We start from the raw sequence: 13,273 nt of genomic DNA, 5'->3' as shown, positions 1-13,273 counted from the left end.
TCCCCGTCCCCTTACCCCAGGGTGAAGGATGCCCACGGGGAGCCGGGGCGTGCGTGCAAGTGTCCCGCAGCCCCCCCCGCGCTGCTGCAGAGCATTTGCTGCCAGGAAGAGCTTGTGGAAAGGCAGAAATATTGCTGGCTTCCTGGAAAGCTGACGGGGCCAGGGCTGGGGAGCGCTGGTCGCCCGCGGAGGCGGCTGCGGGCCAGCGCGAGGCCCGGGATGAGGCTGTGGCCCATCTGGGAGCGATTTCGGCAATTACGCCGCTCGCCGCCTTCCCGCTGGAGCGGCCGCGCAAGCACTGGGCTATTTTTACACGGTGCAATTAGCGGGGCAGGCTGCGGGGCTGGGCAGGCACCCTGGCTTTGCTTAACCCCTTCGTGCGGCCACGGGGAAGCGTCTGTCCCCACTGCCGTGCGGGGACGGTCCCCGCCGGGGCTGGCACCTGGTCGGGTGGCTTCTGTCCTTCCTTGCGTCCTGTGGCAGCAGCCAGGGGCTGGCTGGAGCAGAGGGAAAAACCCTTTTCTTGTGGAGCAGCACGGGCCTGGGGGCAGAGGGGGCGAGGGCAGGGCTCTCCAGGGATGCCTGTGGCACGGGGATGGGGACGGGGACCTGTCCCGCTCAGGGCTCTGCCACCAAGGCCTTGCCACTGGGGTGGAAGCCGTTGGAGACCCCCCGAAATGTCCGTGCTACCCAAAATCATAGAAAATGGCTGCTGAGTCCCAGAAATAGCCAGCATTCGTGGCTTCATGGCCAGACTGGGATGGGAGATGGTGGTGCTGGTGCTGCCAGCATGGGGATTTGGGGTAAAAGTCACCCCAAGTGGCATGGGCGCACCCCTGGGACGAGCTGCATGGCACAGGGGAGCCCCGCTGGGCTCAGGGCACGGGGAACACAGCAGAATCTGCTGCTAAAGTCCCATAAAAGCCAATAAATGGGGACAGGGGACAGCGGGCTGGTGGAGGCGCGTGGCTCAGCGTGCACGAGAGCTGGAGCCTCGTGGCCGGGTGAGCAACGCCGTCGGGAAGGGCTCGGGAAGGGCTCGTGCTCCAGCCCTGGCCACTCGCAGGCTGTGCAGAGCCGTGTCCCACCCCGCGGGGAGCACCAGGGGCTGGAGAAGGGAAGGATGATGAGCGCAGAGCGCTGCCTGGGTCAGCGTCCCCGCGGGGAACCACCCGGGGCCCTCCGAATCCCAACCCGAGCAAACACACCACGGGCACCTCCCGGCGCTGCTGGACTTTGCACTGCAAAGGGCAGCACAAACCCGGCCGGCCCCACCAGGCCCCAGCGCTCCGCCTTCCCGAAAGCTCTTCCCCAGCTCTCCCAGCATTTCGGGACTTTTTGGGACACTTTGTAAGACCCAGTCACCTCGGACCAGCCCCGAGAGGGTTGTGGCAGGGGCTGGAGGCTGCCGGCTCTGCAGGGGAAGGTTTGGGTGGCACAACAAGGGAGCCACTGTTCTCGGCAGCCCCGGCACCGAGGCGGCACCGGCCCAGGGCTGCGGGCGTGCGGCAGCGGGGTCTGGCCGCTGACCCCGAGTCTGAGCCCGTAACCCAACCCCACCGGTGCTGGTTACAATTTAGGGCAACAATAACCTATTGAGGCCCCTTCCTGCTGCTCCTTGATCCAATTAAAGGGGGCCGGAGGGGAGACAAAACCTGATTCAAAGGCAGCGACGGGCAAGCAAAAAGGCAGAAGGCGGCACGTGAGGATGGCGGCGCGGAGAGGGGCCGGGGCCACGCGTGGCTCCTGCCACCGCCTCCCCTGGGCACCGCTGGGGACTCAGCCCCCGGGCAGGGACTGGGGAGGAGGGCCAGGAGTGCCCCCAGCCCGGAAGGCACAGGACACCCAGGGACACATCCAGCACAAGTGGCTAAACTGGGCTGTGCCACATGGTATCTGCCCGGCTGCTGCCCCGTGCCTTCAAAACAAGGTTTACGTGGTCACAGAGTCCTCACCTGCTCGGGGTTTGGGATGAGAAAGCCCCCAAACGAATTCAATGACATGGAGGAGAAAGCGGGGTGAATGAGGGCAGTGATTCCCTTCCTACCCTCACCCCTGGGGACGCTGTGCAGGGGCGCAGCCGTCTGTGGGGCCGTGGTGACTATAGGCACTGCAGGACATCGGGGTTGGGCACGTGGGGGCTGTCCCCCCCACCCCACCTCGGGCCACGCTCCTGCCCCATTTTGGGGTGCCCAGGGATGCGTGGGGCTGGCTCAGCAGGCAAGGGGCCCCCGCGGCGGGGCACGGCAGGGCACGCGCTCCCCTTCCTGCCGGCCCGGCGTCAGTAATGAATGGTATGAGCTTCCTGCCCGCCCACTGATTGCTTCCTCAAAAACCCTAAACGAGCTGCTGCTGCGCTGGGCTGCCTGTGCACGGCTCGTGGCCACGGCCGCCGTGCCAGCCTGGCACCCCTCCTGCCACAGCCGGTGCCGGCGGGGCTGGGTGCCGTGCCATTTGGGGTCTGTTGGTCCTGAACCAAGCGTGCAGCCCCCCTGCGCAGGCTCTGCCTCCTGGGGGGACCCCTGTGACCCCCAAACCCTCACCTCCTCCCCGTCCTGCCTGCCCGAGCATCGCACCCTGCCGTGCCGTGCCGGGCGGTTGCGCCGCAGGGAGAGCGCGGCTCGCGCTCGGCACGTCTGCTGGGAGCGAGCCCAAATCCCCCTCCGCGGTTTGTCATCTCCACGAGATTTACAGGCGGGGAGAGGTGGGGAGAGGGCTGGAAAGGCGGCTGCCAGCGCTCAGCCCCAGTGCTGAGCACCTCCCTCTCCTCCCCGGCTCCCCGGAGCAGGGGCCCCGCTCGCCCCTGGGCGCCCCGCGGCCCCTCTCCTCCTCCGCCTTATCAGCTCCCCTCGCGGCGCAGCCACAACCTCGCGAAGCCCCGGCCTGACACGCCGCACGGCAGAGCCTGCCAGCCGCATTCCTGGCGGCCGATAAAGCCGGCAGCCAAAATAACCCCGGCCTGAGCAAACGGGGCTGCGCGCGGCCTCGCGTCTGGATCCAATTTAGCCGGGCGGGCTCGCCCCGGCTGAGCGCCGGCACGGAGGCCCACGCGCGCGGGGGATGAGGAGCGGCAGGGATTGGGGTGGTTCCTGGAAAGGCGCAGAGGGGTGGGTTTTAGAGAAAGGATCCCAAAGCAGCCCCTTTGGCAGCGTGTTGTGCGCCCTGGCTCCCCTCGAGGGCGTTCACTCTGGACACTCCTGGTGCCCGGGGAGGCTGCCGCAGCCCAGCAGCACCCTCCTCCTGCTGCTCCCCTGCTCACCGTGCTGAGCTGCCCTTCCTTGTGGGGACGTGCCAGCACCTCCCCGCAGCGCCGGCGGCCGTTCCTCTCCCCTCCTGCCGGTCCCAGCTGCCGTCAGCGCCGGCTCGGGGCTGACACCTCGCGCGGGGATGCTGCGGGGCAGCCAGGGGCCAGCCCTGCTGTCACAGCTCACTCAGCTCCTTGCCAGAGGCCACGTTTCGGCACCCGGAGGCTCCCGACCACCCAGCCAGCTCCGTCAGCCCGGCACGTGCCGCAGCCAGCTCGGTGTGTGGCGAGGGTCCCGGTGTCCCTGCCGCATGTGACGGAGCCAGCCCGGCGTGCGGCGAGGGTCCCGGTGTCCTGCTGCCCTGCCAGCAGCTCTGGGACAGGCAGAGGCTTCCAGCACAGCCCAGAAAGCCCCTGTCCCAAACCCTCATTACCCTGGCACCGTGACCCTGGGCCAGCTCACAGGGGCGGTGTGGGAGAGGTGAGGCCAGCCCTAACCAGAGCGTTTGTCACCTCCGCAGCCTCGGTGGTGCCAGGCAGACAGGAGACATCTTCACCGAGCCTTGAAAAGAGGCGCTGACCCCTCACGGCCACAAAAAACCTGCTGTTCCGTTTCCCAAAAGGACGCCCCATGAGCAAAGCTCCGCCGCCAGCCAGCCCCCGTCTGCCCGGGGCAGCCTCAGCGCCGCACAAAGTGCCGAGCCCTGCTGCGAGCCGGGGTCGGGGCTAAGCCGTGCCAAAGGGACTCACTCGCCTGCAGCATCGCGCCGGGGGCCCAGCCCCGTTCCCAAGCAACGTGTGCTGCCTGGAGCATGCGGCCACCCCAAACACTGCCTTGTGCTGTGGCCAGCGCTGCCATCACCCGTCACAGCGGCACGGAGCTCCCCCCCCCCAGCCCGGCGCTGCTGGGGACACGGACACGCTGTCCCCAGCACTGCCACCTCCCGCCCTCCCCACCCGCGTGGTGCCAGGGACGCAGCCACATCGTCCCCGGGCTTGTCCTTGGCTTTGTGTCCAAGCGCTGCCGATGCCAGGAGCTCCCTGCCAGGTCCTGCCCTCCCGCAGTGTTCACCTCATGTCCCCGAGCACAGGGGGGTGGCGGTGGCCGTGGCAGGGCACGTCCCCACCCCGGCACTGCCACGCTGCCCCACGTCCCTCCTCGACCTCCCCATGGCGAGTCCCTGTCCCTACCCGGGCGAGGTGTCCAGCGTCAAGGTGAAGGTCGCGCCGCTGAACTTGCGCGTGTCCCACAGCTTCACCTCCCGCTCGCGCATCTGCAGGGACAAAGATGCGGCATTCGTGGCTGTGCAGCTGTCCCCACGTCCTCTCCCGGCAGCCCGCAAAGCAGCTGGGGGTGCCCTTGCTTTGCGACCGCCGTGCTGGGCAGGAGCCCGGGCTGGCACCCAGGAGACGCGTGGGGCCGCCGCGCCGTGGTCCTGGCACGGGGTGGGAAATCCCAAGCAGTGAGGAGCGTACCTGGCTGAACCCCACGGAGATGAGGCAATCGCTGGCGCCCATCCAGAGCAGCCGGGAGTCCTTGTTGTTCTCGTGTCCCGGGACGCTCTGCAAGGCACAGGAGACATGGCCGTCAGCATTCCCACTGCCCGCGCCGTGCGGCTTCACGTGCGGCTACAGCACGGCCGTGACCAGCCCCGGGGCCGAGCGCTGGCTCCAGGTCCCCACCGAGAGGTGCCCACGGTGCCAGCGGGGTGGGGGCAGCCCCCAAGCAGTGACCATCCCGAGCCCCCAGCCGGCGAGGTGGCCTCCGAGGTGCTGGTGTGGTGGCTGGGATGAGCGGGGGGTGGCAGCAGGTAATGTGAGCGTGATGGCAAGGATCCCGGCTCCCCCAGCACCACCCGGGCTCCCCTTATGGCAAGCGTGGGGGTTCGGGGGGGCCAGAGCACCCAGAAGCTGCTCCATGCTGGCAGGCACCAGAAGATGTTTGACCCCGGCCATGGCCAGGGAGGGAGAGGCACTTACTTCCCCGGATGCTTCCCCGGGCTCTCGATCTGTGCCAAATCCCGGCTGCAGGAGGCAGGTGCCCCACGGGTGTCCAGACGCTACCGAGACACCGATGGCAAACTGAGCCCGGCAGCGCTCCCCACACCTCCTCCTCCTCTCCCTGCAGGGCCGGGACCCCCCCAGCAGGCCTGTGCCTCATCCTGCCCGCCCCGGCACCATCCCCAGCCCCGTCCCACCCCCAGGCCCCAGCGCTGCTGTGCCGAGGACGGGAAGGGAAGAGTTACTGCGGGCCGGCTCCCATGTGGCCCCCAGATGGGCCCTGCGGTTCCCGGCATCCCAGCAGGGCCCGGCAGCCAGCTCTCGCCCCGCAATGCAGGAGGCGCTGGAGCCTCCTCGTTCTCGTTTTACCGAGCGCCAAGAAGCCAGCCCAACTGCTAACGATTCCAGAGCTGTCATGGAAAAGCGGAGCTGAGCCCAGCGCAGCGCATCCGGCCCCTCCGCACGGCCGAGCGCTCCCCGTGCGGCGCAGAGGGGCCCGCGGGACCCAGTGGCATCGGGGTTCTCCTGCCCCCTGGAGAAGCCTCGTCAGGAGCTGCTGCCCCCGGTCCCAGCGGGACGCCCGCTCTCTGCACAAGCCGCCCGGGGCCTGTGGCCAGGGCTGGAGAAGGTGCTGGTGGTGCCAAGTGCATCCGCTGCCTGGCGCCGGCACGCGGCCGCCTTGCCAGCACAAACAGGGCGCAAAGCCAGCCAGCACGACGCGCGGGGAAGGCACTGCGCTGGCCAAGCCGAGCCCGGCAGCGGCGGCAGGATGTGGGGCAGGATGTGGGGCAGGATGTGGGGCAGGGGGGGCCCGTTCCCCACATCTAACACACTGGCACTCTCCAGCGGGGACGGGAGGCCCCCAACAAACCCCTGACCCGGTGCCCCTTTCCTGCTGGCTCCATCCTGCTGCACCACGCACAGCTCCAGCACCGGCACCCCTCCGGCCCCATCCCACCCCTGGGGCCCGTGACACGTCCCCCTTGCAGAGCAGGGCTGTGTCACCACAGTGGGGACAAGGAGAGGCTCAAATTGGGGCAGCGGGAGGCAGCCTGGGGGCTGCCAGCCCTCCCGGGGCCCCGCCGCCCGCCTGACGGACGGGAGCCAGGATCGGAGCCGAGCGGGGAAGGAAACCCCGGGAGCTGGGGCCAGGAGAGCTGGAAGCCCAACCCCGGCCAGCCCAGATCATCAGCGGGGAGATGGCTTCTGCACCTGAGCCCCGTGGCCGCGGCAGCCAAAACTCCACAGCTGGAGATTCGATAGCCGCGCGCACCGGCTCCGCGGGCTCCCGTGCGCGGCCGGTGCCGGGGATGCGCGGCCGGTCCCCGGCTGGGTGGGACGGGGCCGAGCACCCAGGGGCACGGCTTGGGATTGCTGCGGGGCGCAGACGGTGCCAGGACCCTCGCACGGGGTCCAGCTCTGCGCCCTGGCGGGGCCTCGCCGCTCCCAGCCCACGTTGCGCACGCTGCAGCGGGGAAACATGTTTTCTGCATTAGTTCCATCCCGGGCTGAGCAGTACGTATGTCAGCAAATATGCAGGGAGGCTGGGGCCGGGGCGCTCCGGTTTCGGAGGTGGCTCAGACACCAGGCTGTGCAGATGTTGCCAGAGGTGAGCGTGAGCCGCTCCACCTAGCGGCTCCGGGTCCCCCGGGGGTCCCCCAGGACCCCCAACCCGTGTCCTCGGCCGTGGGCAGGTGGCGAGGCTGGGATGGGGCGGTGTGATCAGGACGCTTCGGTCAGCTGGAGCTGGGGGAGCTGCGGGTCCCTGGGGCTGCCTGAATTGGGCGAGAACCCAGTGCTTTGAGCCCAGGTGATGCTGGCAGCTCCTCCGTGTCCCCGCTGAGCTGCTCATCCTCCTGGCAGGCTCGGCGGAGGCTGGCGGACACCTCCAGCTCCAGGCTGGCACGCAGGGAGCCCAGGAGGGCCTTCCAGCTCCCCCGCCACCACCCGGTCACGCCAGCGCCGAGGCAGCCCAGCCTCTCCCAGCCCTTTGTGCAGGTTCAGCCCAGCTGGTTTGAGGCAGCCCAGGCCAAGGGAGGGGAGAAATTTTGTGCTCCCTCCTCCGAGGACACTCAGCAGTGCAGGGAGGGTGCCGGGGAGTTCTTCCCACCTCTCCTGGCGCACGCTGGGTGCCGTGGGGGTCCCCAGCCCTGCTCCCCATGGGGCCCCAGGGCCGCTGCGGGATGCGGGGGCTGCGGGGTGGCCGAGCACCGCGGGGGAGCAGGGCCGGGGAGGCTCGGCCGGCGTGTCGGATGCAGCTGTTGGCAGCAGAGCCCCGGCGGGGCAGCGCGAGCTGGTAACAGCTGCCGGCGGATTTCGGCTCCTCGGCTGCCTAGGAGAGCCCGACACAAAGCGAAAACTGCTCCCGCGCCGGGGCGATCCCTGCCTCCGCCGGGAATATTTACCTTGGGAAGGGAGGAGAGGGCAAGGAGGGCCGGGGCTGGGGAGCGCAGGGCAGAGCCGTGGGGCTGGGCAGGGGGGGAGCCCCTCGGTTCTGCCCTCTGGCAGCCCACAGGCATCCAGACCCCCTGCGGGAGGGAGCGAAAGGGTGGGGAGAGCAACCGAGGCCCAGGGGGCAGGGGGAAAGGCTTCCCGAGGAGCCGAGGGGGTTAACCACCACGCATCCTCCCCGCAGAAGAATGTGAACTCCTGCTGCCAAATCCCACTTACTCCAGAGGTGGCCAGGAGTGCAGAGCAGCCTCTCGCAGGCCAGCCCCACGCCTGCAGCTCGGCTCCTCCGACCGAGGATGCTCGGAGAGAGGGGACAGCGCACGGATGAGGGGCCACGAGCCCCAGAGAGCGTGGCTTTGGCATTTTTGGCTGCCTTCCTCAGCTCTGTCCTGAAGCAGAGCGCGGTGCTTGCGGGCAGGGGACGAGGGGCACGGGGCTTCTCCCCGCGGGGAGCTCCATTTGTCACACGCGGTGGCAGCGATGCTCCGGCAGCCACCACGCTGCTGGTGCTGGCCCAGGGCAGGATGAGGGGGTGTGGGGTGGCAGCAGGAAGGGAACGGCGCTGCCACAGTGTCCCCGTGCTGTGGGACATCCAGGAGAGGCCCCAGCCTCCGTCCCGTCCTTTGTGCTACTTGGCGAGGCCGACGCAAGGCTCCCAAGGATGCCGCCGGCCCAGCAAGGGCAGGAAGGCGAGCGGGCTCCCAGCGGGACAGCCACCAGGCTCCGCAGCCTCCCACCTCCACAAAGAGCCAGGATTGGGGGTGGGGGGGCACCCCAAACCTCCCCAGCCCCACTGAATTAAGCAGTGGCAGACCCCGAGCCTGCCCCCTCTGCACGGCCATCCCCAGCGCGCCCGCAGGAGGGAGCGGCGTGCCTGTGCGCCCACGTCCCTCGTGATGCTCGGCCCCAAATCCTCCTCGACTTCCCCATGTCTGCAATACCAGCGGCATTCCTGCGAAGGACGGCCGAGGGGGAAGCGGAGCAGAGGAAATATAAACAGTCCCGTGCAGCTACGCTGGGGAACAGAAGCATGAGAGCGCCGAGCGCGCGGTGCTATAAATAGGCAGCCCAGAGCTAGGCCAACTTTTTCAAAGCTTCCCACGGTCTCCTTGGGAATGTGGGATGCTGCGGACCTTCCCCCCGCCCGGAGGAAGCTGCTGCTGAGGCTGGGAGTCAGGTACCCCCGGGGTGACCCCGGCGTGGGATGCCGTGCTGCTGGGGGGGGGGGGTGAAGACAGAAAGGCTCTGCCATCGCTCCGGCAGGATTTGGGGCAGAGGTGCCACACTGGGTTCTGGTGAGCCCAGCCTGGGTGTCCAGCTGGCCACGGCATCACCCTGCTGGCACGGCCACAGAGCCCCAAACCCCGCTGTGCTCGTGGCAGGGGGCTGGGGGACAGCCACGGTGAGAGGTGGGCACCCCCCCGTCCCCACCTGGGCACCACCAGGCACCCAGCCGTGCCCCCTCACCATGGCAGGCACGGCAGGAGGGATAAACCCACCGTGGGGACAAATCCCCGGGGACCCCCTGCAAATTGTCCCCAGCTGCCCTCAGCCCCGGCCCCGCAAGCAGCGGGCTCCAAGGGAGCTCTTTAAAACGTGAGCGCGGGTGTGCGCTCGCCCGGCGCGTGCGGCTGTTCCCTCGCCCCCGGTCCTGCCGAAAGGCTGTCGGGGGAAGTTTCTCGTGAGAACGAGCTCGGTCCCTCCCCGTCCCACCCTGGCCACGGCCCCGCAGCCTGGAGGATCCTGCAGCACACCATGAACCCCCAGGGCCCTGTGCGGGGGATGTGGGAGCGCACGGAGGCAGGAGGGACGTGCCCAGGTGTTGTAGGGTCGGGGAAGGCAGGAGGGGAGAAGCACTGAGCCCCAAAAGGGTCACAGCCAGGAGGAAGAGGATGCGACACGTCTCCAAGGCGAGGGTAAAGGCAAGGAGACAACTGCACACAGCAGCAGCGAGCCCTGAGCCCGTGGGAGGCTGTGGCACGGGGAGCGTGGCCTTGGGAGGGGGACGAGGCCAAGGCAGGGGATGGGACTCCGGGGAGCTCTTCACAAGGCCAGCAGTGCTCACACCCAGCCCGAGCCGGGCTGGGGAGCACGGGGAGGCTCAGTGGGAGAAAAAGGGTGGCCCCAGAGCCTGGTGGGGCTGAGCAGCCCCTGCTTGAGGCTCAGGGCATCTCCAGGGGCACGTTTGGGGCCAGCAAAGCCCCTGGCCGCACTGCTCTCGCGCCGCCCTGCCCTCCGTCACCGCTCTCGCTGCGTCACACGCTGCTGCCCACGGCTGGGACATGCCCGAAATAGCTGCGAGGGGGCTGGGGAGGGGCCAGACCCTCCCCACGCACAGCAGCAGGAGCCTCCAGCCCGGTTCTGGAGGCTGAACCCTCACCACGACCTCCCGGCCACCCCAAAGTCCCCAACCTGGCGCACGCGGCACCCGTGAGCCCCGCGAGCACCGTGGGGCGTTGCAGCCCCGCAGCAGCGACCTCTCCTTCCTGCTCCAGGGGCTCCGGTTTTAGCTCCTCTCGCCCTTTTTCCCCCGCTCTAAAAAAGGACTGGTTTAATGAGGCGGGCTTGGCAAATTAAGCAAACCAGCCGGAGGAGCAGCCCTCTCTGCTCCGAGCGGGGCTGGCAGGAACCCATCGCTCACCTCCTGCACCGCCCGGGCCACTTCAAAGAGGGGGAGCTGGCGAGGTGCTGGCACCACGCAGCGGCCCCGGCATCACCCGGTTTCATAACCACGCTGGCTCCGGGGAGCAGGAGCCCTTCCAAGCAACCCGGCCCTCCAGCAACAGGGGAGAAAAAAAAAAAACACACACACACAAAAAAAAAAACAAAACACAGGAGTGTTATTCCTCTTGGCTAAGCCAGCCCTGCGCAAGCTTCCAGAGGATTTATGGCATTTTAAAGTTTTCCCCTTCGGCGCAGCACTTCTCCAAGACTAAACATCTTCATCAATTCTCAGCCGGCCGGGGTTACGGCTGCGGCGCTGCGCCTCCCGGCAGCGAAGGTGCAGATTTCTCTTGGCAAACCCAGCGCCGGCCGGGGCTCCGCAGCCGGCCCCGGTCTGGCTGAGCCGGCAGCGGAGGGAAGTGAGCTGCCTGCTTTGAACAGACACCATCATTCACACGTTATTTTTAAGAGCTCAGCTAGACGGAGTCCACCCTCCCTAGGAGACTTGGCGCGAGCCCGCGGAGCTGGCGGCTCGGCAGGAACGCCGGTCCCCAAGCCGGCAGGTCTGGAGGGGGGAGGAACAGGGGGTGGGCAGCCCACGGGTGGGCACGGGGTGAAGCTGAGGGCACCTCGCCACGATGCCAAGTGGCTCCCGAAGCGATTCGGAGGGCGGGGAGCACCTCACCCCAGCTCAGCTGCATCTGCAATCACCGGGTGTATGTAAATCTATTCTATATATTCTGCTGCCGCCCTCCTGCCCTGGTCTCCACTGCTTCCCTCCCCTCCCAAATGCCTCCCACCGCTTCTGCACGGAGGGACGGCGGCGGCCAGAGCCCCAAAAGCCACAGGAAGCCTCTAATAAGAGGCTGCTTCAACTTGACGCTGACGGCGAGCCCCAAGCCCTCTCCTTATTTCCTAATCACTGTTATTTGCTGAGCTGTGCGGATCCAGCTGCCCAGCCTCACCCTTGGCAAGTCCTCGTTCCCAAAAGCCTTTTTGCTCCGAAGGAACCAAAGGAGCTCCTGCACGGCCACACAAAGCCCAGGAGCCCGCAGCCACCCTGGAGCCCTCGTGCCCGCAGGGCTCCTCGGGGGGAAGGTGACGGTGCCAAAGTCCCTGGGAGCGCTCGCCAGCCCCATGGGAGGGCAGGGGCCCCATGTGGTGAACGTCACCAGGGCCAAGGAGGAGGCAGCCCCATCCCCTCTGTGCCACCACGTTGTCACCAGGGCCCCTTGGAGCGTCTGCGAGCCCTGCCAGGGCTGGGGCAGGGGGGGCACCGTGCACCCCGCAGCGCACAGCCGGGAAGGACGGTACCTGGGATGCAGCCGGGCCGGCTCGGGGGTCAAAAATCCGCAGCTTCTTGTCCTGGTGAGATAAAAAGAAAACAGAGAGGGGTTAAGGACCCCATGGCCAGCAGAATGTGTGGCTACGTTAGGCAGAGGGCTGCAGCGAGCCTCCTCCTCCCCACAGTGCCTGCTCCTGCCCCATGCTGCGGGCACAGAAACATCCCCATGGCCTCACCAGGGCCCCGACACCCCCAAAACTGCTCCAAGACACCCCCACAACCACTCTCCCTCCAAAGCAGAGCCAGGGCTCGTGCTGACCCCTCAGCCCCCACCCTCCCACCGCTCTCCAGCATCCTGAGGGCGGCGTGGCGAGCCTTCCCCTGCCCGGCACCCCGCAGCCAGACGGGTGGGATGCTGCAGGGAGGTGCACTGGAGCCAGCTCTGCTCTTTGCAGTGCCACACTTTGCAGTGCTCCAGCTGCTCGCTCGGCCAGGCTCTCCTGCTCGGTCCTGCTCGCTCAGCCTCCCTGCACAGCCTCCACGCACCCTGCCCGGCACCGAGCAGCAGGCGCCATCTAGCGCTGCTCAGCGCCCCTCACCGGGCTCAGATTGGGCTTTTTCTCCCCAAAACGGGGTCACCGTGCGCACCCCAGGAGCAGGGTAGCCAGCCACAAAGAGGTCGCCCCCTTTCCAAAGCCCCCGCGCTCAGCCAAGCAGCCGGCACTCCTCGAGGGGCAGCCCTCACCCTGGTGGGTTTGTGGCCACCAGGACCTGTGTGGGGGACAGTGAGCACTCTGCAAGCAGCCAGCCAGAGCCCAGAAAAGACCCCACGGAGGAGGAGGAGGACGGGAGATGCCCGCCGAGGTGCTCACAGTGCTCAGCAGCCTCCTTGCACCCTGTGCCACTCACCTTGCAGGAGGTGCCCAGGAGGCGGCCGTCTCGCTTCCACGCCAGGCTCTGCAGCTGGTCCCCGTGAGGTTCCAGTGCTGGGGGAGGAAAGCACGGTCAGGGCCTCACGAAGGGCTGGGCACCCTCTCCGTGCTCCGGAGGACAAAGCAGGACGTCCCCACCCCAGCCCTGGGCACCCAGGGCAGGAGGGCAGTGCTGGCACGGTTTCCCAGCAGGAGCTCCCCTCGGCACCACGCTGGTTTTCCACCCGAGCAGCTTGGTGTTGCCAAATGACCCCCTTCTGCCCCAGAAAGCAGGTTTCCCTTCCCCAGGTGAACCGTGTGTTTGCCACGAGGCAGTTGCTGGTTCTTCTGGACTCAGAGCCACTGAATTCAAAACCCAAAGCAAGGTGGTGCCGGCGTGCTGCCACCAACACCAGGCCAGCTCAGCTCTGGCTGCTCAGCAGCCGACGGCACCCACATCTCCAAATTTCCTACCTGCCAGTGGCTGCTGCTGCCCCACGTCCCATACGGTGACTCGCTTCCCCGCGCCGCTGGCCAGGACGCCATCCGCCGTGGGGTGGAACTGCAGCACATCCACGGGGCCCCCGCCGGGCCCCAACGTCAGCCCCGCGCTGCTGGGCACGTCCTGGCCGCTCTCGGGCAGGCGCCAAACCTTCACCTGCGGCCCCCAGAAGATGTGGGTCAGACCCCGGGTGGGTGAACCAGCCCTGGCCCTGC

The 13,273-nt window shown here is 67.9% G+C and overlaps 1 protein-coding gene across 3 annotated transcripts in view; it reads right to left on the bottom strand.

Moving 5' to 3' along the window:
* Window positions 1-13,273, bottom strand: part of LOC101790762 (mitochondrial import inner membrane translocase subunit TIM16) — a 37,508-nt gene that overhangs the window by 20,322 nt on the left and 3,913 nt on the right. For all 3 annotated transcript variants that reach the window (XM_072023671.1, XM_038186996.2, XM_072023672.1), the window contains exons 5-9: window positions 13,031-13,214; window positions 12,555-12,631; window positions 11,675-11,725; window positions 4,721-4,807; window positions 4,436-4,518 (exon numbers count right to left, since the gene is read on the bottom strand). In XM_072023671.1, coding sequence (XP_071879772.1) covers window positions 4,436-4,518; window positions 4,721-4,807; window positions 11,675-11,725; window positions 12,555-12,631; window positions 13,031-13,214 — 482 coding nt within the window. The remainder of the gene's footprint in view (window positions 1-4,435; window positions 4,519-4,720; window positions 4,808-11,674; window positions 11,726-12,554; window positions 12,632-13,030; window positions 13,215-13,273) is intronic.

The sequence above is a fragment of the Anas platyrhynchos genome, chromosome 15 (assembly GCF_047663525.1).
Source record: "Anas platyrhynchos isolate ZD024472 breed Pekin duck chromosome 15, IASCAAS_PekinDuck_T2T, whole genome shotgun sequence".
Taxonomy (NCBI): Eukaryota; Metazoa; Chordata; class Aves; order Anseriformes; family Anatidae; genus Anas; species Anas platyrhynchos.
Note: the sequence above shows the minus strand (reverse complement) of the source record. Positions and strands in the feature narration are given on the sequence as shown.